Source organism: Electrona antarctica (assembly GCF_951216825.1).
Source record: "Electrona antarctica genome assembly, chromosome: 11".
Lineage (NCBI taxonomy): Eukaryota > Metazoa > Chordata > Actinopteri > Myctophiformes > Myctophidae > Electrona > Electrona antarctica.
This window is the reverse complement of record NC_136792.1, coordinates 49,738,840-49,764,372: the sequence shown is the minus strand read 5'-3', so window position 1 is coordinate 49,764,372 and position 25,533 is coordinate 49,738,840. Positions and strand designations below refer to the sequence as shown.

The 25,533-nt window shown below is 46.9% G+C and overlaps 1 protein-coding gene across 6 annotated transcripts in view; it reads right to left on the bottom strand.

The window, feature by feature from the left end:
- The window catches only part of arap1 (ArfGAP with RhoGAP domain, ankyrin repeat and PH domain 1), a 135,013-nt gene that overhangs the window by 21,777 nt on the left and 87,703 nt on the right, over nucleotides 1-25,533 (bottom strand). For 3 of the 6 annotated variants that reach the window (XM_079515136.1, XM_079515141.1, XM_079515138.1), the window contains exons 18-31: nucleotides 23,923-24,025; nucleotides 22,309-22,501; nucleotides 21,988-22,033; nucleotides 19,004-19,167; nucleotides 14,930-15,142; nucleotides 12,874-12,979; nucleotides 12,043-12,190; nucleotides 9,601-9,681; nucleotides 8,758-8,847; nucleotides 8,583-8,678; nucleotides 7,784-7,805; nucleotides 4,618-4,749; nucleotides 3,633-3,775; nucleotides 236-318 (exon numbers count right to left, since the gene is read on the bottom strand). In XM_079515136.1, the coding sequence (XP_079371262.1) occupies nucleotides 236-318; nucleotides 3,633-3,775; nucleotides 4,618-4,749; nucleotides 7,784-7,805; nucleotides 8,583-8,678; nucleotides 8,758-8,847; nucleotides 9,601-9,681; nucleotides 12,043-12,190; nucleotides 12,874-12,979; nucleotides 14,930-15,142; nucleotides 19,004-19,167; nucleotides 21,988-22,033; nucleotides 22,309-22,501; nucleotides 23,923-24,025 (1,620 nt within the window). Of the gene's footprint in view, nucleotides 1-235; nucleotides 319-3,632; nucleotides 3,776-4,617; nucleotides 4,750-7,783; nucleotides 7,806-8,560; nucleotides 8,679-8,757; nucleotides 8,848-9,600; nucleotides 9,682-12,042; nucleotides 12,191-12,873; nucleotides 12,980-14,929; nucleotides 15,143-19,003; nucleotides 19,168-21,987; nucleotides 22,034-22,308; nucleotides 22,502-23,922; nucleotides 24,026-25,533 lie in introns of all 6 variants that reach the window. The other 3 variants (XM_079515139.1, XM_079515137.1, XM_079515140.1) reach the window with 3 other exon arrangements.

Below are 25,533 nucleotides of genomic sequence, written 5' to 3'. Positions count from 1 at the left end.
TCATTAAAAAAAAAGGACAAGGACATCCTGAGAAAGCCTGGAAAGCCTGTGTGTTCTGATTGGTTCTTGCCATGTGGGCGGAGCCTGTGTGATGGGTTATGATTGGTTCTTGCCATGTGGGCGGAGCCTTGTGATGGGTTCCGATTGGTTCTTACCATGTGGCCTGTGTGATGGGTTCTGATTGGTTCTTACCATGTGGGCAGAGCCTGTGTGATGTGTTCTGATTGGTTCTTACCATGTGGGCGGGCGCAGCTTCTTCTTGATGCCCAGGTAGACCTTCAGGTTCTTCACCGGCCATTCACGATCTGGACGATTACTCTGAGAGAGAGAGAGAGAGAGAGAGAGAGAGAGAGAGACATGCAGTTACTATGAGAGAGAGCATTCCAAATCAGCTAATTTTGTTACAGAAAAATATTCAAATTGTTCCACCCTCAATCAACTACACAATACAAAGATACAGAGTATGAATATGTTTTATGAGAGAGAGAGAATATGAGAGAGAGAGAGAGAGAGAGAGAGACAGGATGGTTACTCAGAGAGACAGACAGTTACTCTAACAAGCACAAGGAGAGACAGACAGGTTAATGTGGTCCTTAGACATGCCTTGTGGAACACGTGCATTTAGGCTGCCAGACTCCCATTGTGAAAGACATAATGAATAATGAATTTCATTTTTATAGCGCTTTTCCAAGCTCTCAAAGCGCTTTACAATGGTTCATTCATTCACACACCAACGGTGGCGAGCTCACACCGACCGCCTCATTGGAGGCAATGTAGGGGTTCAGTGTCTTGCCCAAAGACACTTCGGCATGTGGACAGGAGGAGCTGGGATTCGAACCGCCGACCCAGGGATCATTGGGCGACCTGCTCTACCTCCTGAGCCACAGCCTTGTGGAACACATGCATTTTGGCTGTCAGGCTCTTATTGTGAAAGACATGCCTTGCATTTTTATGAATGTATTTTACTTGGTTATTCTTTCATTAATACACGTATGGACCCGATGTATAAAACGTACGCACCCTTTATTAATACATATTTTACTGGAAGGGAAAAACATATTTTCTTCTTTTTTGAACGGTGATGCCGCTCCAATGCACAGCTTTGTGTGTATGACCGTGTGAGCATAGAATGTAATGATTAGATTGGCTGATGATGACGTTCTCATCGTCATCATGATAAAAGGCACCGCTCACTTCACACAAGTGATTCTTCTTTTTTTATATATACAGCTTTTGTTCTTAATGTCCGCCAAATATGACGTGCATTTGTGTCAACAGGCATTCTGACTGGCCAGTATGAGATGATGCATGATGATGTACGTTGATAAGGGTGCCCCTCACTTCACACAGGTGTGATTTTTAAGTCGTGGGGACACACGTTGCCTCCGTCCCCACAAAGATCAGCGTCCATGTTGACAGGAGAGATGATCAGAGGAGCAGAGTTTACAACACCATTATTTAACATGGGACTGAAGAATGGGTAGAGTCTCTCAGTGAAGACGCAGCCAGTGAAAGAGTGCAGGTGAACTCTGGCCTCCACATCATAAAAGGAGACCAGACCCTCCTCATAATCCACAAACACTCCCACTTGCTGGAGCTTCTCTCTTACAGTGAAGAGGACATGATGGTGAGCCTTGTACTCATTTTCATTCCTCAACCCTATAGTCCAGTAACCATCGTTGGGACTCAGTTTGCTTCGTCCCTTCCTGTTGACGGACTCTCTTGCCACTCCAAGATCCCAGTCAGTGTTCCCTGTAACCTGAACCTCATGGTAAAACCTTCCTGAGGAGAAGCTCTGCTTTCCTAAGACATGGAGACATGGAGAGAATCTATTTGTGTTGTCAGGGAGATTCTTCCATACGTTTCCATCACTCACTTGTTTTCCATCCTCAGACAGGATGAGATAGGGATTTGCTGTATCAGGGTCCAGAGTTACAACCACCTCATATTGTTGGATCCTCCTCAGCTCAGCATCACACAGCTTCTTCATCTCTTGACCGGGTGTCTTCTTCTCTAGCTGAGACACAGCTGTCCTCACGGTCCACACTTAACTGGAAAGTGTCTATTGTTCAAACAGTGGGTGCTGGGGTGTCTTCAACCAGTGATGTCTGTCTTTCCAGGAATGTTTATGACGCGATCACAGCATAATATCAAGTTGTAACTTTAAGTGCCTCTCTCTTCTCTTTGACTAATGCTCCTCACACTCTGTGCAATCAGCTTTTAAGTCAAGCTGACTGAAATCTGACCTCATCAAACATGACGTCATTAGTCAGAGGAGAGAGAGAGAGAGAGAGAGAGAGAGAGAGAGAGAGAGAGAGAGAGAGAGAGAGAGAGAGAGAGAGAGAGAGAGAGAGAGGGTGCTGGATAGTCGCTGAACAACCAATATGTTGTGTTATTTTTTAGTTTAACCCATTCTGGGCGAGAACCCCTTTTGGTGTTTTAACTAAGCATTATGTTACACTTTAGCTATTGAAAAATAGCAGATCTACAAGCTCATAGCGCGCCACTCGGTGGTTGTAGGTCTGCTATTTTTGAAAAATCGTGAAAATGCGGCACAAATATTTGAATATATATTCTTTCAGTCAGGTCAAAATGGGTTAACCAGATGTGTTTGTGTTTACATACATTTTAGTCTACTTTTTATTTGTTGGACGAAATTGTCAATATATTTATTTAGTCTTCGTTTGGGTCATCAAACTCGGTTTTTATTTAGTATTCATTCAGTTTTCCTTTACTATTTTCGAGGGGCTCCCATGTCCAGCTTTTAGTGTATGTAACCCATCTTTTGTCCCAACATTAAATGCCATTGACGATGAATGGACAATTTGGAGTGTTTGTGTGAACACAAACGTTGATGACGAAGGTGAGGACGCAAATTGTGATTGGCCGAAAAATATGCCTCATCGGTCGCTGCGGTTCATTGGAGCGACCTGTCCGCGACGAGGGGAGGAAGTAAAGCTGCGTAAACCTGCCGGTCGCTGCCACTCAAGTGACTACTGGCCAATCAAATCACGTCATTTCCGAGATCGTCCGCTTACAAGTTCCACTGGGAAAGAAGGAGTCGCGCCTCTGATTGCGAACGCAGTGAGCACTAACTATAGAAGCTGGCCTAAACTGTCTGTGTGTCACGCTGTAACACCACCGGCCCGCCACCAGAGGGCGCAGCTGTATCACACACAAAACATAAAAAACGTAACTTCAAAAAAAACTTAACTTAAAATTAAAACTTAAAAAGAAAAAACGTAAAGAAAACGTAAAAGAAAAAAACACACACGCACGCACACATACACACACTAAAAAAATAACTTAAAAAAAAACTTAACTTCAAAAATCTTAAAAAAAAACCTTAAAAAGTACGCAATTTATTCTAATTGTTGTTATTGCAATTTACGAGCTGCGTTTGCTTCCCGCGTTCGCGCGTCTTACTTGTTAGCCTACCGAACGCCCCCATTCCGTTCTTCCGCTTTGATTCCGCTACGCTTCGCCAAGGAACCTCTGGAAGATTGTCAATATCGCCGCCATGTTCCTTCCGTTGAGATACAGACGCCCCCAGAGCCGGAAGAGGCGTCTACAGTACGTTTATATGTCTATATGGCTGCCATGATCAGCCCTGCATGGTGGTCCATTCTTACCCTGATCTCCTTGTACATCCTCAGAGTGGCTCCTCCCAGCATGAAGTAGCGCTCGTTGAAGCTTCCCAGTCCCAGAATGCTCCTCTCCTCGCGGAACTTCAGCGTCCCGTGCTTGGTCACTTCCGTCTTGCTCGCTTTACTGGCTAGAGAGTCGACGCACGCACACGCACACCGCACACACACACACCCACACACACATACACATACACACGACATTTAGAAGGAATTTAGAGACTGCGTGCATGCGTGCCCCCACGGCCAGGCAAACGTTACGGGAGCATCGGGAGCAGTACCGCAACAGACTCTTGAACAGTTTTTACTTGTCAGCAATTAGACTGCTGACAAAAGTCCGGTGACACTGCACAGACTGAACTGAAGTGAATTTGTTTGTTGAGGGGCGCTAGCCCCTCCTATGTACAGGTTTAATGTTTGTTTTTAGTTAATCAAACATTAAAAACGCCATTGACAATGAAGGCAAAATTACATCATTTTGTCCCTATATGCCTTTGACAATAAAGAGAGTTTAATGTTTGTTTTACATCACCATTACATCACCTAATCATAGCAACATGAGTTAGACTTTATAATATTAGCGCCCCTCACTTCACACTTCAGGTATGATTTTTGAGTGGTGCAAACCACTCCAACAACCAGCTTTGTCTGTATGTTTGTGTACCTGTCCGTGTACCTGTGTACGTGTCCGTGCACAGGTGAGCATGGTTACTATGGTCACTGACATTACGTCAGACCACAGCTGATCAGGCTATATAAGACCTTGCACCACTCAGTTCACACGGGTGTGATTTTTTAAATAGGGACTCCTTTTTATACACGTACTTTCATGACCTATATTAGTGTATTATGTGCTCACATTGTATCATGCAGAATAGTGCTATTATGCACTTTAGGCTCTCCTATCTCTATCGTGTGTGTGTGTGTGTGTGTGTGTGTGTGTGTGTGTGTGTGTGTGTGTGCGCGTGCGTACCCTGCGTACCCAGGTAGAAGATAATGGTGTCCATGGCAGGGTTTCTCTTGATGAGCAGGGTGTTTTTCGGCGAGTCCGAGTCGGGCGAGTAGAGGAACGGAAGGACCTTCTCCTGGTGGGACAGAGGACGCTCTGAAACACACACACGTACACCACAATTATGAATGATTAGTAGTAGGGGTGTGCTGAAATATCGATATGGCGATATATATCGATACGTCCTCCCGCGATAAATAATCGATATTGATTATTAAAATATCGATATCGGGAAAAAAAGAATTGAAATTTGAAATGTTGTTCATAATGAAGTGATGAACAACATGTTTAGAAAAGGAGGAAATGACAGCTAAAATAAAGCAAATCCCACTCAGATTCCACAGCAACCAGAAGTACTGAATTACTGGATGGTGATTTGTCCAAAGTCTCCAAACAGCTTTGTGGGAATACAAAATGCTGCATTTTTTCAGTTCCAAGTATTTTGTAGTTGCAGATATCGTGATATATCGTTGATGAAATTTCATACAATATATCGATATATGGCAATATATCGAATATCGTGATATTATCGTTATCGAGGGCCTAATATCGCGATATATATCGTATCGTGAGGAACCCATATCGTCCCACCCCTAATTAGTAGTAGTCTTTAGGGTGGTTGTGTTCCAGTTGATATCCTTCCATCACAGCTGCTCACACATCTTGCTGTGATTGCACATTGTCGTACTTCGCCCAGCAGATGTGCAGGGAGATTGTTGTCATTGGTCATGTTTTCAAACCCTCCTTGAGGGATTGTAATCTGTGGGAAGCATGTGTCTTTGATGTCTTGGTACAGTGAGTGGACAGCCAGACAGTTAGGAAATGTAGCTCAGTTTGCAGTGGGTGCTCTCTCTCTCGCTCTCTCTCTCTCTCTCTCTCATAGGGGGGTTTCTACCATAGAGTATAAAGAAGGATAGAGACTGAACTGGCGCGAAGCTCCGCCCCCCCTTGCTATTCATGTCAGTGGAAGTTGCTCAGTGGCGTTTTGAAGCACCCGGAAGAGCCGTCTACTTCCGCCTTTTTTCGATTTGGGCACCAAAATTTGGTGCCCAAAATGCGGAAGTGCAAACACGCTCAACGTTAAAGCCCAGCTGCTGCACGGGGTTTCCTCATCATACTTCCACGGGTCCGCCTGCAGTCCCTCCTCTTACCACTAGTGCCCAGTGCTTAAACGTTTGGAGAGCCTCACTGGCCCCTTGGTTTCTACAGGTGTGGTGTGTAAGAGCTGCGTTATGCACAGTTAATATTGATGGCACCTTACAAATTGCTAAAAAAAGAAAAGAAAAAAAAAGTTTTTATTTCACTTCTGTGTTTTTAAATCTCTGATATTTTATAGGCACCCTGTGGCTATAATCATCTGACTGTCGTGTTTATCATGTACTGGAAAAAGTGAATAAAGAGTCTTGAAAATCAAATGTGAACCAATATGCCTCCCTGCTTGGCACTCAGCATCAATGGGTTGGGTTGGGGGTCAAATCAACTAATGATTCCCGAGCGAGTGCGGTGCACGCTGCGGCTCACCGCTCCAAGAGATGGGTCAAATGCGGAGAACAAATTTCACTGCGGTAACGAAAAAATGCTTACCATTAGCTTTCTTCACAAATGTGTTAATAAAAGGTGTCTAATTGCTATCACCGTCCTATCAATTTGGGAAACTTTGTGACAGCTGCTGAAAGTTGGCGTACCATTAATTAACAACATGTACTGTATAAGGCACAATTCTCAAAATGTCACTATGCTTTTAACCCATTTTGACCTGAGATCGGATTCTAAAAATGTCTTCTACATCCTGACAGTTTTCTGAAAAAGCTATGTTTCTATGTCAGTCGTTCTTCGATTTTTCAAAAATAGCAGACCTACAAGATCGTAGCGCGCCACTTGGTGGCGCGCTATGAGCTTGTAGATCTGCTATTTTTCAATAGCTAAAGCATAACATAATGCCAACACCAAAAGGGGCATGTGACGTGTGTTTTCATGATTCTGAATCCATTGCAAGCATTAGTTTTGACCAAAAAAAACACTCCTTGGGCTAAATCCGGCCATAGCCACTTTTGGGGTATGGCCGTTTTTAGCTGAAGGACGTCTGCGTTCATCGCTGCCCGTTTGAAAGGACATTTAGTCAACTAAATTAACCCATTTTTGGTGTTTTAAACATTATGTTATAATTTAGCTATTGAAAAATAGCAGACCTACAAGCTCATAGCGCGCCACCGAGTGGCGCGCTACGAGCTTGTAGGTCTGCTATTTTTGAAAAATCGTAAAAATATTTATTTCAGAAAACTGGAGGATTTAGAAGATTTTTTTTTAATTTTGAGGTCAGGCCTAAATGGGTTAACACTGACTTTAGTTGGTCAGAGATCAAGTTTGCCTGTTGTTTTCCCAGGCCACATGCACAATCTTGAGTTGTTCTATGTAATGTATAACTTTGCGACAGTGAGTTGGTTATCTCCAGCGACGTACACCGGAGCAATGCAAAACAAAACAAAAATCCAGACAACAGCGAGGTTGAGTGACGCTAGCAGCGGCGGCGGCGATGCTATCAGCTCGAGGCGATGCTATCAGCTCGAGCCCGACCGCTTCGCAGCAAATACGGGCTTTCACTTCACAAGAAGTGTGACAAAGCAAAGCCGACAGGAATGCGTAGACCGGGTCGCTTCTTGTCAAAACGATCACCACAGACTCACCCACCTGCCTCCTCCTTCTCGTTAACCTCTCTCTCTCTCGCCTCTCTATCCCTCTCTCTCACCCACCTGCCTCCTCCTTCTCGTTAACCTCTCTCTCGCCCCTCTCTCGCTCTCTCTCACCCACCTGCCTCCTCCTTCTCGTTAACCTCTCTCTCGCCCCTCTCTCGCTCTCTCACACCCACCTGCCTCCTCCTTGTTAAACTCTCTCACCCACCTGCCTCCTCCTTCTCGTTAACCTCTCTCTCTCACCTGCCTCCTCCTTCTCGTTAACCTCTCTCTCTCTCTCGCCCCTCTATCCCTCTCTCTCACCCACCTGCCTCCTCCTTGTTAACCTCTCTCTCTCGCCCCTCTATCCCTCTCTCGCTCTCACACCCACCTGCCTCCTCCTTCTCGTTAACCTCTCTCTCTCACCTGCCTCTTCCTTCTCGTTAACCTCTCTCTCTCACCTGCCTCCTCCTTCTCATTAACCTCTCTCTCACCCACCTGCCTCCTCCTTCTCATTAACCTCTCTCTCACCCACCTGCCTCCTCCTTCTCGTTAACCTCTCTCTCTCTCACCTGCCTCCTCCTTCTCGTTAACCTCTCTCTCACCCACCTGCCTCCTCCTTCTCGTTAACCTCTCTCTCTCTCACCTGCCTCCTCCTTCTCGTTAACCTCGCTCTCTCTCGCCCCTCTATCCCTCTCACTCTCTCTCTCTCTCACTCTCTCACCCACCTGCCTCCTCCTTCTCGTTAACCTCTCTCTCTCTCACCTGCCTCCTCCTTCTCGTTAACCTCTCTCTCTCTCACCTGCCTCCTCCTTCTCGTTAACCTCTCTCTCACCCACCTGCCTCCTCCTTCTCGTTAACCTCTCTCTCTCTCACCTGCCTCCTCCTTCTCGTTAACCTCTCTCTCTCTCACCTGCCTCCTCCTTCTCGTTAACCTCTCTCTCACCCACCTGCCTCCTCCTTCTCGTTAACCTCTCTCTCACCCACCTGCCTCCTCCTTCTCGTTAACCTCGCCCCTCTCACTCTCTCTCTCTCTCACTCTCTCACCCACCTGCCTCCTCCTTCTCGTTAACCTCTCTCTCACCCACCTGCCTCCTCCTTCTCGTTAACCTCTCTCTCACCCACCTGCCTCCTCCTTCTTGTTAACCTCTCTCTCACCCACCTGCCTCCTCCTTCTTGTTAACCTCTCTCTCACCCACCTGCCTCCTCCTTCTCGTTAACCTCTCTCTCTCACCCACCTGCTTCCTCCTTCTCATTGACCTCCCAGCAGCTCCAGTAGTCTTTGTCCTTGACGGTGATCTTCCGTCGGTCCAGGATCTCACCGGTCAGCTCTGCTGCCGTCATGGCACCGGGGATCTGAGGGGACGAGAGACCATGTGAGACAGAGAGAGAGGAGACAGGAACATGGCTGCTGTATGCATGGTGGTGGGGTTACCTTGACATGCTGTTCTGACTTGGCACGTGGATCTGTGTCCTCCAAGTACACCGTGCATATTAATGGTCCTGAGCCTCCGTGCACAGTGGGCTACACACACACACACACACACACACACACAGACACACAGAGCTTAATCATTATTACAGGGAGTCTACATTAAAATATTTCCTAACTCTTTGAATAGTTGCAGTAATACTGTTTGGTTGTGTAACGGCACACCGTACTGTACTGTATGCATGGAACGTGGAAACCGGTGGTTTACAGCAGTGGTTCCCAAACACTGGGTCGGGACCCGTTTGTGGGTCACGGACACATTTTTATGGGTCCCTTTATTTTGTTTATATAATTATAATATTTAAAAAATAACCCCCCCCCCCCCCCCAAAAAAAAAGGATTTCATGCATTAAATTATTTTACTTTTTTTCAAGTAATTTCATGAATAAATAAAAGAAAAATTGTAGGAAATTCCATGAATTTGAAAAACAAATGTTTTAGGAAGTCGTGACAACAGCCGTTCTACAAGCTCACAACGAGGGTTAGTGTGGCTCGCCCAGTGGCCCAGTGGCCTCAGGGGTAGAGTGGCCGGATGGGAACTGTCAGGTTCAAATCCGGCCACTCTACCCCTGAGCCACTGCCGCCCTCTCTTTTGGGTCACGGGCTAAAAAGGTTTGGGACCCACTGCTTCACAGCATTCACTTTAGATGTGTTGTGGTTCAGTGAATGTGTGTGTGTGTGTGTGGTGCGTGCGTGCGTGCGTGCGTGCGTGCGTGCGTGCGTGCGTGCGTGCGTGCGTGCGTGCGTGCGTGCGTGCGTGCGTGCGTGCGTGCGTGCGTGACTCACTTTAGAAGTGTTGGGATTCTTTCTCATGTTGATGATTGCAGTGATCTCAGCCAGCTCTGTCTTCAGTCTCTCCTCGTCCACCTATACAACAACAACACAACAACAACACATTCATCACACACAGCCCTTCGTTAGTGATAACAATAATCTAACCACTAATAATTCTAGAGATTGGGTACGCAAAATGTGTTCTATAAATGCGAGGACGAAACTCCAGGATGAAATGTGCGGACAGACGGCACTTCTGCGCTGCCTATACGTAACCCGCCTGTCGGCTCGTTCCTACAGCAACGCACGCAGGCGTGCCGTTGGCCTGTTAATGACGGTAACGCACACCCTCTTGTGTAATATTGCTTAATCACAACACACACGTGGATCAATCCTTTGATCCGTGCCGTGAATCCCTGCCCATGTGTTTGCAAACACCAGACATCATTTCTTATCCGGCTCAGCTTCCTTCACCTCCCTGTTCAACCTGCCTCCATGCCTCTTGTGACAGACAGGGCGTCTGGATTCAACATGCCTCGACATGCCTCTCTTACAGGGCGTCTGTATCTCCACATGCCACTCTTACACATGTATTAGCCCATTTTGACCTGAGATCAGATTCTAAAAATGTCTTCTACATCCTGACAGTTTTCTGAAAAAGCTATATTTCTATGTCAGTCGTTACATTTTTCAAAAATAGCAGACCTACAAGCTCGTAGCGCGCCACTCGGTGGCGCGCTACGAGCTTGTAGATCTGCTATTTTTCAATAGCTAAAGCATAACATAATGCTAACACCAAAAGGGGTTCCCGTCTAAAATGGGTTAATACATGTAATGTCACTGTTGGACAGGAACCTCTTATCTCCAAAGTACCAAACTTATGTTTTATTCCCTGAACGAACGCCCTACTTGATCACACTACGGCAGGGTACCCCAATAGGCGGCCCGCGGGCCATTTGCGGCCCCATTTCTTTTTAGGGGGTCCCAGATATAAATGGCATTAAATGGGGGTCAGTAGCCTATGCATGTCAAACTGGGCATCCTTTTCAAATGGGGTCTTGCCCTGACAATTTATTTTCAGGGAAAGACCTCGACCTCGTGCGTGCGGACTCGGCCCCCAGCCTGGTACCCTAGTCAAAATATGGCCCTTGAGGAACATTAATTGGGGAACCCGGCACTACGGCGTCGTGCAGAAGCATCAAAAGTAGCAGATCCACAAGCCTTGAAAAACGGCGCGAAGCGACACGTTTTTAGATGGTCGATCTTTTTAATTTGAGTCCAGTTTTGGACATGTGAGGTTTCCCGCCGGACAGAGACAATGTCCTTTTAACCCATTTTGGGCGGGAACCCCTTTTAGCATTATGTTATGCTTTAGCTATTGAAAAATAGCAGATCTACAAGCTCATAGCGCGCCACCGAGTGGCGCGCTACGAGCTTGTAGGTCTGCTATTTTGGAAAAATCGAAGAACGACTGACATAGAAACATAGCTTTTTCAGAAAACTGTCAGGATGTAGAAGACATTTATAGAATCTGATCTCAGGTCAAAATGGGTTAATCTGCACTCTTGGCCCAACGACGCCAACCCGTCTGTCGGTCTGTGTTTGCTCGTGGTTGTCTGGTGCGTGAGAATGAATGCTGGCGACACGTCACTCACTCCCAGAGTTTCCACACGTCAACGTCAAAAATGCCTGGAGACGCCATGGTGAGGCGAGCCTGCTTTTGGAGTGTCTCTCTCTTTTTGAGTGGTGCAACCACTTCTATACGGAGCTTTGTGTGTGGCTGGGACCCTGGGTCCCTGGCTGTGTCCCTGGCTGTGTCCCTGGCTGGGACCCTGGGTCCCTGGCTGTGTCCCTGGCTGTGTCCCTGGCTGTGTCCCTGGCTGTGTCCCTGGCTGTGTCCCTGGACCCTGGGTCCCTGGCTGTGTCCCTGGCTGTGTCCGAACACGAACATAGCGTTTGGTTGGTTTTCACCACCAAGTGTCACTGTTGTGCAGCCTAACACACGCACACACACACATTAACCCATTTTGACCTGAGATCAGATTCTAAAAATGTCTTCTACATCCTGACAGTTTTCTGAAAAAGCTATGTTTCTATGTCAGTCGTTCTTCGATTTTTCAAAAATAGCAGTGAGCTTGGTATGAGCATAACATAATGCTAACACCAAAAGGGGTTCCCGCCCAAAATGGGTTAACTGTATATATGATAATTTTGGGTGTGACAGTACAGTGACAGTACAGTACAGTAGAGGGACCCCCACACGGTAACTCTGTCATTTCTCAACCGTTTCGGACGTGGGGCGGCTCGCCGGAACCGGCCCGGCTCCCTAGGCACGTTCCTGGGGGTCTGGATGTGCTGGGGACCCCCGGAGACCCTCACACGGCGATTCTGTCATTTCTCGAATGTTTCGGCCGCTGTGTGTGTGTGTGTGTGTGTAGTGCACGGGGGTCTGACCTGGAAGATGTGTGTGTAGTTCTGGATGAGGTCCTCCACCACGCGCACGGCCGTGTAGTCCTTGCCGTCCGTCTGGAAGAGCGTGGGGCCGAACACGATGGCCAGGTTGTGAGGACTCATCTGGTTCAGCTCCGCGAAGCGCTGCACACTGAGGGAGACACGCACGCATGCAAGCACACACACGCAAGCACACGCACGCACAGACACACACACGCAAGCACACGCACGCACGCACACACGCACACACGCACACGGCCGCACGCACACACATACACACACAATGATCAAACACCTACACACAGTAACATGAGAAAATTAACAATTTGCCGTTGACAACGTTATTGTGTGTGTGTGTGCGTGTGTGTGCGTGTGTGTGTGAGTGTGTGTATGTGTGTGCGTGCGTGCGTGCGTGTGTGTTTGATTTCATTTTACGCTCTGATGAGTTACAAAATATTCTTAAACATCTGCCTTACTTAAGTCTACACGGAGAATGTAGAATAATTGTTATTTTGATCAACGTTTGCCTGTCGTCTCTCATTGTGGACAACACGACAACAAAATAAACTTTAGTCTTGGCTCTGAGAGGCTAAATGTCATCTAATGGTGGTCCATGGCTTACATGCTGAATAAATAATGTATGTGAAAAGGGCTGAAAAGAGAGTTTTAGAGAGGCAAACAAGTTGTGAAGAGTGAAAGTATGGATGTGTATGTGTTGCGGCGTGCGTGCGTGCGTGCGTGCGTGCGTGCGTGCGTGCGTGCGTGCGTGCGTGCGTGCGTGCGTGCGTGCGTGCGTGGGTGCGTGCGTGGGTGCGTGCGTGCGTGCTCTCTAACCAGTAGAGGTGGTTGACCAGCGCTCGTAGCGTAGCCTTGTTGACGCGCGGCAGTCTGCTCAACAGATCCTGGTACTTCTGGATCTTCACACTGTCCTCCTTAACGTCTGGAGACAGAGAGAGAGAGAGAGAGAGAGAGAGAGAGAGAGAGAGAGAGAGAGAGAGAGAGAGAGAGAGAGAGAGAGAGAGAGAGAGAGAGAGTTAAGAGTCCAATTAGGCTGCATAACTCCAGGCATTTAGAGCAACATCAGTATCTAAGTGTTCCCGTGTGATGTGTCTCTCTTTCTCCTATAACAGCGTGCGTGTGTGGGAGTTCCTCCAAACATGACTTCCAGAGAGAGGATAAAAGCGGGCACAGATTCGCGGTCGGGGTGGGATGATGCCCGCCGAGCTGGGAAATTAGCGTCTCCCCTGCACACAGCCTCCTGTCACATCTAAGAGCAGTGGTTCCCCAAAGTGGGAAAAATCATAGTTTGGAGCCAAATGTACCGTTTATGTGTCTGTAACTCTGAGTGTACAAATGGAACCAAAGTTAAATTAACTTTGATTTGACAATGGGGTCCCAGAGATAGAAATGCCATTAAATGGGGGGTCCGTAGACTAATGCATGTCAAACTGGGGGTCCTTGCACAGATAAAGAAAAGAAGGTACTCGCACACTGTGGGCTCCGATGCTTGTGAAGTGCCTTTATTTGCACAAAGAATTGACTGTGACGATTCGAGCGTAATGCTCTTCCTCAGACACGCTCTGAGGAAGCGTCACAGTCAATATTTTGTGCAAATAAAGGCACTTCACAAGCATCGGAGCCCACAGTGTGCAAGTACCTTCTTGTCTTTATCTGTTCATACTACTACTCACCGCGCTCAACACCTGCCCAAGTTGGGGCTGGATGTGCATGTCTTTGTACTTTTTTCGTGTAAACTGGGGGTCCTTGAAATTAAACGGGTTGAGAATCACTGCTATAGAGCCGTAAAAATCTTCTCTTATTGGGGTCCCTGGCATATCTTTTCAAATGGGGGGTCTACTCTGCAGGCTAATTGGTGTCGATTTGGGGGTCCTTGACCTGAAAAGGTTTGGGAACCACTGCTCTATAGAGCGTTGCAGTCCCGCCACCCTACCAGGGCCCAAGAAATGATTCTCCGTTCATTTTCCTCATAGCCATTTCAAAAAGTATTTATTTAAAGACCTTTTAAGTGTCATACAAAGCCAACTCTTGTCGTGACAAATCATGACAACAAACACAATTTTTTGGGCCGAACAAAGAATTAGAAAGAAGAAGAAAACGGCAGGTTACAACACTTTTTTTGTTGTTTTTCTTCTTTGTAATTATTTGTTTGGTCCAAAATATTGTGTTTGTTGTCATGAGTTGTCACGACTCGAGTTGGCTTTGTCCGCGGCGTAACCGTCTTTAAATAAATACTTTTTGAAATGTCTATGGGAAAAATGCATTGGGATTCATTTCCTGGGCCTGGCGTTGTCATGAAAGGGGGCGGGACTGCGACGCTCTATAGAGCCGTAAAAATCTTCTCTTATGGGGGTCCCTGGCATATCTTTTCAAATGGGGGTTTGGGAATCACTGTTCTAGAGGACGGACGAGGAAGAATCGTGCAGGAGAATCTGGCATTTGGGCATTCCTGACACAGAACTCCATATATAGGAATAAAGGGACACAGACAGACAGATACAGACATCACCAATATGTGGCCTTAACCCATTTTGGGTGGGAACCCCTTTTGGTGTTAGCATTATGTTATGCTTTAGCTATTGAAAAATAGCAAATCTACAAGCTCATAGCGCGCCACCGAGTGGCGCGCTACGAGCTTGTAGGTCTGCTATTTTTGAAAAATCGAAGAACGACTGACATAGAAACATAGCTTTTTCAGAAAACTGTCAGGATGTAGAAGACATTTTTAGAATCTGATCTCAGGTCAAAATGGGTTAAAAGGAAGACAGACGTAATAATTGGGGCATGCATTTTAAACTTGCATCGTTCCAAGTAGGCCAGTGCGCCCAACGGGGGGACACCAGCTCTAGTTATAAATAACAAGCAACCGTACCGGGCGTGGCGAGCCAGGCGCTGGCCGCCTGCAGCGTGAGCAGACCCTCCTCGGACTTCCGGAAGAAGCGCTTGAGCGTGTTGGAGACGTCGTCGGGCTGGTCCACGCCCTCCTTCAGGTGGACGCTGCGCGCGTCGCGGCGGAACGCCTCGTACATGGCCTCCACGCGGGAGTTCACGCCGCTCTTGCGGTAGATGCCCTCCGACATCAGCCCTGAGGGAGAGGGACGGAACAGACACGTTACTCTTATGGTAGATGCCCTCCGACATCAGGCCTGAGGGAGAGGGATGAACCAACACGTTACTCTAAGTTTAGATGCCCTCCGACATCAGCCCTGAGGGAGAGGGACGGAACCAACACGTTACTCTAAGTTTAGATGCCCTCCCGACATCAGCCCTGGGGGAGAGGGACGGAACAAACATGTTACTCTAAGTTTAGATGCCCTCCCGACATCAGCCCTGAGGGAGAGGGACGGAACAAACATGTTACTCTAAGTTTAGATGCCCTCCCGACATCAGCCCTGAGGGAGAGGGACGGAACAAACATGTTACTCTAAGTTTAGATGCCCTCCCGACATCAGCCCTGAGGGAGAGGGACGGAACAAACATGTTACTCTAAGTTTAGATGCCCTCCCGACATCAGCCCTGAGGGAGAGGGACGGAACAGACACGTTACTCTAAGTTTAGATGCCCTCCCGACATCAGCCCTGAGGGAGAGGGACGGAACAAACACGTTACTCTAAGTTTAGATGCCCTCCCGACATCAGCCCTGAGGGAGAGGGACGGAACAAAAATGTTACCCTTACGGTAAATGCTCTCCGACATCAGGCCTGAAGGAGAGGGACGAACAAACCTGTTCCTCCCGTTGTATAATCGCAATATTACACTCGATGGGTGGTGCGCTTCTCATCGTGCACGCGCAAGGAGATCAAAGCAGGGGAAAGGTTTAAGCAAAGCTTTTATTCCACACATTGTACAAATAAAGGGCTTTCCCACGTGCTTTCCCACGTTAGATGGCTTTGGTACAAAAACTGCGCAATTAAACGTTAAGAAAAACAAAACAAAAAACATATTTACGGTACACATAGTATACCTGAGATGATAAATATATAAAAGGTGCGTGAGCAATGTAAATCATCACACAGTAAGGTCAAAGTCAACTTCTATAATCCTTGTGTACACTGGAATATTATTACAATACCTTCCCCAGCAGTTCACAGAGTCATATTTATACATGTACATGTACGTAGTATATACATTTTTCAGTAGCCTGGCTTTGCCAGACTCATAACATGGATTCACTGACGATTGAGTCTGGAGTTCGGCCCATAGGCAGCTTGAAAAGATAACACGCTAAAAAAACAACAAGGGCTGTTTAGTTTCTACTTTCTACGTGACGTGAGCGAGCAATGTCGGATTTATGTCGGAGTCTATATCTGAAATAACTGCACTTAGAGCTGTTCTTGAAGCTGTTCTTGAAGGTGAAGGAGTTAACCCATTTTGGGCGGGAACCCCTTTTGGTGTTAGCATTATGTTATGCTTTAGCTATTGAAAAATAGCAGATCTACAAGCTTGTAGGTCTGCTATTTTTGAAAAATCGAAGAACGACTGACATAGAAACATAGCTTTTTCAGAAAACTGTCAGGATGTAGAAGACATTTTTAGAATCTGATCTCAGGTCAAATCTCGGGGTCTTGTTCACCAGTGCAGGGAGGACGGAGGAGGAGATCAGCCGTGTAATCGGAGCAGCTGGGGCCGTATTGCAGTCGCTGTACCGCTCACTGTTGTGACGAAAAGAGAGCTGAGCCAGAAGGCAAAAGCTCTCTGTCTACTGAGCAATCTTCGTTCCTACTCTCACCTATAGTCATGGGGGACCGCATGTAATTCAGACATGAAGACGGAAAGGATAAGGTCGCAGATACAAGTGGCCAAAATTAGTTTTCGCCGACGGGTGGCTGGCATCTCCCTTATAGATAGGGTGAGAAGTTCAGTCACGCAAGAGAGACTCGGAGTAGAGTCGCTGCTTCTTCGCCTGGAAAGGAGCCAGCTTACAATTTACAATTTAGGCATTTAGCAGACGCTCTTAATCCAGAGCGATTTACATTAAGCAAGAACAAAAAGCATGGGAATACATCACATATATAAAAAGCATTTATCATGAAAATGCTTTTTATATATGTGATGTATTCCCATGCTTTTTGTTCATCTCCCTTGTTCTTCGCCTGGAAAGGAGCCAGCTTAGGTGGTTCAGGCATCAGGTTAGGATGCCTCTCGGGCGTCTCCCTAGGGAGGTCCTCGAGGCACGTCCCCACTGGGAGGAGACCCCCGGGGCAGACCAAGGTGCCGATGGAGGGATTACATCGACTCACTGGCCTTGGAACGCCTCGGGATCCCCCAGGAGGAAGATACTATAATGTTGCTCTGGAGAGGGAAGTCTGGAGCTCTCTGGTGGAGCTGTTGCCCTCGCGACCCGACTACGGATAAGCGGTTGAAGATGGATGCTTAGATAGATTGAGAGCTGTTCTGTGGAAACTTTTAAATGTGTTGCGTCGAGGGCATTGCATTCAGCATTGTTGCTGAAAATACACGTGGACCAATCAAGAGGCTGCAATTCATTGGTGTACGGAGCAGTTGAAACGCAGTCACTTGAGTGGCCCGGTCATTTCCTCATTTCTCCAGCTTCAAGCATAATCTTTGGCTATGGGAGGAAGTCCAGACTCATACTCTCTGGCTATGGGAGGAAGTCCAGCCTCATAGCGGGGAGGAAAGTAAACGTCAGTGAATCCACGGTGTGTGTCTGGCAAAAGTACAGTGACGTGTCAGCTAGTTAAGGGACACTGCTCTGTGTGGTTCCCAGGCAAGAACGCTGACTAGGGATTAACATTCTGCTCAGGAAACCAGGGGAAATCTGCAGAGAGCAGCATTCATTCGCTCGCACGCACGCACGCACGCACGCACGCACGCACACACACAGGGCAGTGAAGAGGGGAACTGAGGTGGTGAGTGAGAGCAGCTCAGGACAGAGGAGAGAATCAGAGAGGCGTGGGAGAGAGAGAGAGATAAGCACAGGAGATATGGAGAGAGAGAGAGAGAGACAGAGAGAGAAAGAGAGAGAGACAGAGAGAGAGAGAGAGAGAGAGGAAGAGAGGTGGAACAGAGACGTTTTGTTGTTTCACCATCCGCTACACTAGAAGCCCTGCTATTATGGTCACATGACACCACACACACACACACACACACCCCCCTCTCTCCCCGTCCAGAACACAGAGTGAAGCACTCTCGCCCACAGCGTGTGCGTGTGTGTCAGTAACCTAAGGACAGCCTGTCTGGTTCCGTTCCCCAGCCACTAGTGCAGTTGAAACTCACTGGCCGCCTGCTATAGCTTTTATGGTTTTATGGTAGCCCCGCCAGCCAAGTCTCTATGGACTATTAATGTTTGTTTGGAGCCTAATATATAAATTCCCCGTCCCCAGCAAAGTCTATGGACTTTAACCCATTTTAAGAACTGAGGCCGATTCTAAAAAGCGCCGTCTAAATCCTGACCTAAGTTTTGTGCCATTTTGTGTACATAGCAAAAACGACCCCAAAAGGGGTTCCCGTCTTGAATACAAATTGAGCTTGTAGATTTGCTATTTTCAATTGGTTATCTGTCATAAGAGGCAGTAGGGCATTTGTGTACTGTATGTATATGTATGTGTGTGTGAGTGCGTGCGTGCCATTCTCACGAAACTGTGGTGATGCAGCTGCGCAAGATGACCAGTATGTCTGTGTATGTGTGTGTGTGTGTGTGTGTGTGTAAAATGGTAAATGGTGCATTTATATAGCGCCTTTATCCAAGGCGCCTTACATAGATTGTGCATTACATTCACCCATTCACACACACATTCATACACCGATGGCAGCAGAAACCATGCAAGGCACCAACCAGCACATCAGGAGCAATTGGGGTTCAGTGTCTTGCTCAAGGACACTTCGACACTAACTCTGGGGGAGCCCGGGTTCGAACTAGCAACCTTGCGGTTACCATCCAGCCACTCTACCCCTGAGCCACCACTGTGTGTGTGTGCGTGCGTACCAAACTGTGTGATGTAGGTGATACAGCTGTGGACGATGACCGGTATGTCTGTGTTGGTGAGCTGCTGCTGACTCAGGGAGTCTCCTCCGCTGCCTGCCGCTGTCTGGATGGCTCCACACCAGCCCAAGAAGTCCAGCTTCTTCTCCCCCTCGATGTACAACGTTCTGAGGAGGAGGAGGGAGGGGGGGGAGGAGGGAGGTGAGGGTTCATAAATGGTGTCTGTTGCTTTGTTATGATCTGGTCCAGCTTGCTCCATTCACTGTGACTTCCGGTGCGAGATTTGGCTCCCATAAAAGTGTCATGGCGAAGCACAGTCACGTGACCATGATCTTTCCTTCTCTAAACGTCCTTGTTTGTTCCCCGGTGATGTTTCCCCTCCCCCTTCTGTTATTTAACCTGACTTCTGACGTTTGTGTTTGCTTCGTGCTAAACGTGTTTAAGGTGCCTATAGATAGAGCGTCGCAGTCCCGCCCCCTACCATGGACCAGGAAATGATTCTCTGTTCATTTTCCTCATAGACATTTCAGAAAGTATTTATTTAAAGACGTTTACGCCGCGGACAAAGCCAACTCGAGTCGTGACAAATCATGACAACAAACCCAATTTTTTGGGCCGAACAAATAATTAGAAAGAAGAAAAAAACACTTTATTTGTAGTTTTTCTTCTTTGTAATTATTTGTTTGGTCCAAAATATTGTTTGTGTTGTCATGAGTTGCCACGACTCGAGTTGGCTTTGTCCGCGGCGTAACAGTCTTTAAATAAATATTTTTAAAATGTCTAAGGGAAAAATGAATTGGGATTCATTTCCTGGTCCATGGTAGGGGGCGGGACTGCGACGCTCTATACTTCTCTCCTTTGGTTCCCAGGGTGGGAGAGAGAGAAGTATTTTCGTTCTGCCCTGAGTGGCGTGTTCCGTTATTATTTCTACTTCAGCAAAAGTTCTGGTGCGTCTCTGCACAATTGGGTCCTCATATTCTCCCGGGTCGGTGCCTGACAATTTCCTTGCTTATGGTAATGAAAGTATTATTAGAGCTCCGCTCTATAACAGGCAGATGGCTAATCAACGGCAGCTTTGATCAAAGCCTGCCTACAGAGCACTCGGCTCATATCAATCCGCACTTCCACATTGCAGCGCCGTAAAAGAGGTGCCGGCTCGGTTCAACTTTTAAAAAGGAACTACTTTCTTGAGCAGAATACCCGTGGACATATTTTCTATGCTAAATAGCCTAAATAAAACCCATGTTACTTATAGCCCTTTTGTGTCAACTGCCGTGTGATAAGTGTGATAATTCACCTTCAGGGTGATAAACCACCTCACCCTGTCTGTGAATTATCTCCCAACAATGACCAGCTATAGCCAGACATTATCCCTTACACAACACACCAACGAATTCAGCGATTGACCAATCAGAATCAAGCATTCAACCAAGCCGCGTAATAAACAGAGATAATTTAGAGGGTAACATGTTACATACTGTAAATAGTAGGTGCAATAAGAACTAACCCGTGTCCCCAATACTGGACGACATGCTAGAAACATGACATTTTGAAGCAGCTTTGAAAAGTGCATCAGCTTTCCCTGCTGCTGCACCTGCCTTTCTAATTAAATTAAATGCTGCTGCACCTGCTTTTCTAATTAAATTAAATGCTGCTCACCTGCCCTTCTAATTAAGTGAAATGCTGCTGCACCTGCCCTTCTAATTAAATTTAAAGCTGCTGCACCTGCCCTTCTAATTAAATGAAATGCTGCTCACCTGCCCTTCTAATTAAGTTAAATGCTGCTGCACCTGCCCTTCTAATTAAGTTAAATGCAGCTCACCTGCCCTTCTAATTAAATTAAATGCTGCTCACCTGCCCTTCTAATTAAGTGAAATGCTGCTGCACCTGCCTTTCTAATTAAATGAATGCTGCTCACCTGCCCTTCTAATTAAATTAAATGCTGCTCACCTGCCCTCCTAATTAAATTAATGCTGCTGCACCTGCCCTTCTAATTAAATTAAATGCTGCTCACCTGCCCTTCTAATTAAATTAAATGCTGCTGCACCTGCCCTTCTAATTAAGTTAAATGCTGCTCACCTGCCCTTCTAATTAAATTAAATGCTGCTGCACCTGCCCTTCTAATTAAATTAAATGCTGCTCACCTGCCCTTCTAATTAAGTTAAATGCTGCTCACCTGCCCTTCTAATTAAGTTAAATGCTGCTGCACCTGCCCTTCTAATTAAATTAAATGCTGCTCACCTGCCCTTCTAATTAAATTAAATGCTGCTGCACCTGCCCTTCTAATTAAATTAAATGCTGCTCACCTGCCCTTCTAATTAAATTAAATGCTGCTGCACCTGCCCTTCTAATTAAATTAAATGCTGCTGCACCTGCCCTTCTAATTAAGTTAAATGCTGCTCACCTGCCCTTCTAATTAAGTTAAATGCTGCTGCACCTGCCCTTCTAATTAAATTAAATGCTGCTCACCTGCCCTTCTAATTAAATTAAATGCTGCTCACCTGCCCTTCTAATTAAATTAAATGCTGCTCACCTGCCCTTCTAATTAAGTTAAATGCTGCTGCACCTGCCCTTCTAATTAAATTAAATGCTGCTGCACCTGCCCTTCTAATTAAATTAAATGCTGCTCACCTGCCCTTCTAATTAAATTAAATGCTGCTGCACCTGCCCTTCTAATTAATTTAAATGCTGCTCACCTGCCCTTCTAATTAAGTTAAATGCTGCTCACCTGCCCTTCTAATTAATTTAAATGCTGCTGCACATGCCCTTCTAATTAAATTAAATGCTGCTCACCTGCCCTTCTAATTAAATCAAATGCTGCTCACCTGCCCTTCTAATTAAATTAAATGCTGATGCACCTGCCCTTCTAATTCAATTAAATGCTGCTCACCTGCCCTTCTAATTAAGTTAAATGCTGCAGCACCTGCCCTTCTAATTAAGTTAAATGCTGCTCACCTGCCCTTCTAATTAAATTAAATGCTGCTCACCTGCCCTTCTCCACCAGAACCAGAACCCCGTTATCCTGTTGGATGGCTGTGGGAGAGAGAAGAGAGACGGCACATGGTTTTCACTCAATCGGCTGTCACAGGAAAAAATAAATACGCTTTGGTAGTGTACTGTACATGCATGTAGTGTACCGTACACTACATGTGTATGTGAACAGTGCACGTGAACAGTGCGGTGACACACACACACACACACACACACACACACACACATGTGAACAGTGCACGTGAACAGTGCGGTGACACACACACACACACACACACGTGAACAGTGCACGTGACGTGAACAATGCGGTGACTCACAGAGCTCCTGCAGCTTGCGGAGGTGGATCTCCTCTCCCTGGCTGTCGTCCAGGTATGCGTGCAGTGTGGAGTCCACCAGGGCGAACCAGCCCACCTTGGGGGTCTGCAGGTTCAGGCCGTCCTTGTACTTCAGACGGCCGATCCGCTCGAAGCCCAGCCTCAGGAGGGGCTCCGCGTCTGCCGGGATGAACGTCTGCACGGGGGAACACACACACACACCGGGTAAGTAAATCATTTGAAATAATTCGTATCAGCTTCTCACCTGACAGTGAAGAGTTTCACCTGGACAGCATTTGATTTGATCTGATTTATTTGATATAATCAATATACAATTCATGAAAGAGCAGTACAGAATTATCAGGATTGCAAAAAAAAAAGAGGACCATTTTTGACCTGAGATCAGATTCTAAAAATGTCTTCTACATCCTGACAGTTTTCTGAAAAAGCTATGTTTCTATGTAAGTGGTTCTTTGATTTTTCAAAAATAGCAGACCTACAAGCTCGTAGCGCGCCACTCGGTGGCGCGCTATGAGCTTGTAGATCTGCTATTTTTCAATAGCTAAAGCACAACATAATGCCAACACCAAAAGGGGTTCCCGCCCCAAAATGGGTTCATTCCATTGTATGAATAACATACGAGTGCACGGAGGGAGGTTCACCCTATCTACCCCAGCCAAGCAACTGCATGGGGTCACCACCAGTGCAGCCATAAGGACAGGACCCCTTCCCCCCTCCCCTCCCAGGCTGGATTCCCAGCCACACGTGGCTGATTGTGCTGGATGGAGAGCAGCCAAGCTGGCAGCACCACGGCACGGCACATAATCTTTACATTATCCCTAACGGTATGATTCTGAACCGCTAGCAATCAATCCCACCATGTGTCAGCGAGATGACATGAGGGCAAATACGGTGTGTGTCCTCCCGGTCGTCAGGTCAGCACTGTATGGACACTGCACTATGGACACTGCACTATGGACACTGAGCTTAGATCAGTAGATCAGTAGAGCACCGTCAGTGAGGAAGGAGGACATTATGACAATGTAATATGTTAATTCTATTCACTGCATATACAGTATATATAGTTCCTCTGCTGGACACTACTTTTCAGTAGCAAAGCAGTAGAATTAGCATTATGCTAATCAATCAGTGAATAAAAACCTGCATTTTCAGAAAACCTTCCGGACAAGATCAGGAGAGCGTGAAGAGTTGGAATGGCACAATCTGTAGCAATACATTCAGCTCAGTGAAATGGCTAGAATTATGAAAACTAAAATATCCTTCAAGCTAATGGTTTATTTTTTAGGTTTCTTGTTATATATGTTGTCAAGTCAATTGAGCTTTTTAAGAAGGAAATATCTAAATTAATTGCACATTCGCATGCACAAACAAAAGAGCATGAATGTGTGTAACATACAAAGAGTGTCTTTAGCCAGCCCTGTTTGCAGTTAATACAGTAGGTGAAATCAGGCCAATTGGCTGCATGCTTGCTTTTGCAACCAGCATTTGTCCTCAAAAGTTTAAAAGTTGAGGTGAGTTCCTTCTACGTCAGGAGCTGTATCACACGGTACAGTATATCAAGCACAGTAAGAAACAACAAAAGGCCGGTCTTCATACCTTGGCAATGGACTTGACCCATTCACTGTGGCTCTGTTCGTCATCTGTGCCAAACAGATAAAGACGATCCGAGTCCGAGTACAGCTCAAATGTATAGTCATAACTGAGAGAGGAAGACAGAGATAATCATCATAACACTTACTGTATGTACCGGCACTGCTCTGTAGCTGTGTAGATAATATATATTGCAGAATTTGCCCTTCTTCGCTAAACCCCACCCCAAAAAGCGATTGTCCAGTGCCAATCCAAATAGTTTAGCAACTGTCGCTATGCAGGTCAAGCTTTCGCCACCTCATAGCTGTCAATGTTATTTTGCATGGCTGCGTTGTTGAACATACAGTACAGTATACACACAGCTTAACGTTAAGAAAGTTACACGACTGACCCACCCTGCAGGTGATGGCAATAATTACTAATGAAAACGTAAGTTACGTATGTAACTATGGTTCTATGAGTCCCGAATGACCGCTTAAGCACTGAATACGTCCCTTCGCGCATGCGCCGTCGAGTATTTTATACCAACAATGTCAATTTTGACCCCATGATGACCCGGAGTCGTCTATATCTTCCGGCAGTCTACAGGGGTTCAGTCCCTACAGAATCTTCTCGCGAGACCACGAGGATTCTGAGTGACAAGAGTGCTCTGGCGGTCATTCGGGACTCATAGAACCATAGTTACATACGTAACTTACGTTCTATTTCGTCCCTGCTGACCGCCAGAGGCGGTGCTTAAGCACTGAATGACTTATACCAGCAAAGTCACGAGGAATCCTGATCCCAAGCCATAAGGAGTAGAATCGGAGGACTCTCGTAAGAGGACCACGTCCAGCGGGTGGGGAGTGGCAACACTCACCCAGTGGAACATAGAAAACTCGCTGTGATGCCCATGAGGCAGCGGCAGATATATTCCAGGGGTACTTCCCTCGGGGCAGCCCATGATGTGGGGACGCTCCCGTTAGAGTGGCACCTCACGCCAAATGGTAGGGTACGGTTACTCGCCCCATACGCGTGGTTAATGGCATCCACAATAGTGTGGGGCGGGCGCTGTCAGGAGAGAGCGCCACCTTTGAAAGGGCCATCGTCACAACAGAACAGCCATTCTGACCGCCGAATGCATGCGGCAGGTCTAACAAGCGGCTCTCAGGGCCCACATTGGGCGCAATAGTTCCCGCTTGTCAATCCACTCTCCTGGTGGAGGGCAAGACTGTGCTAGCCGTATAGGCTGGTTGAGGTGTGTATGTGACAGCACCCTCAGGAGGAACACTGTGTTCGGCCACAGAGACACTCAGGCCGTCTGAGCTTTGCTCCAGACGCAAGTCACTGACAAACGGGGCGTGCCCCCACTGTGGCTGTGCGATATTGATTCTAGCATATCGACATGATATCTCCCCTACTTATGCTTTTAGAGTAGGAGATCGGCCCTCGTCTAGGAGGGACTGCGGAACTCCAGAAAGGTAGGCAGAGCAGCGCACTAGGTCTTTGCTCTGACCCTCACGTCAGTTGGAAATAGATTCCATCGGTTATCGTACCGTAGTCTGATGGATGTCATGGCACCTTTGAATTCAGGGTGGCATGCCTGGCTGGTTCCACACAGCTGCTCGGCAGCGGTTC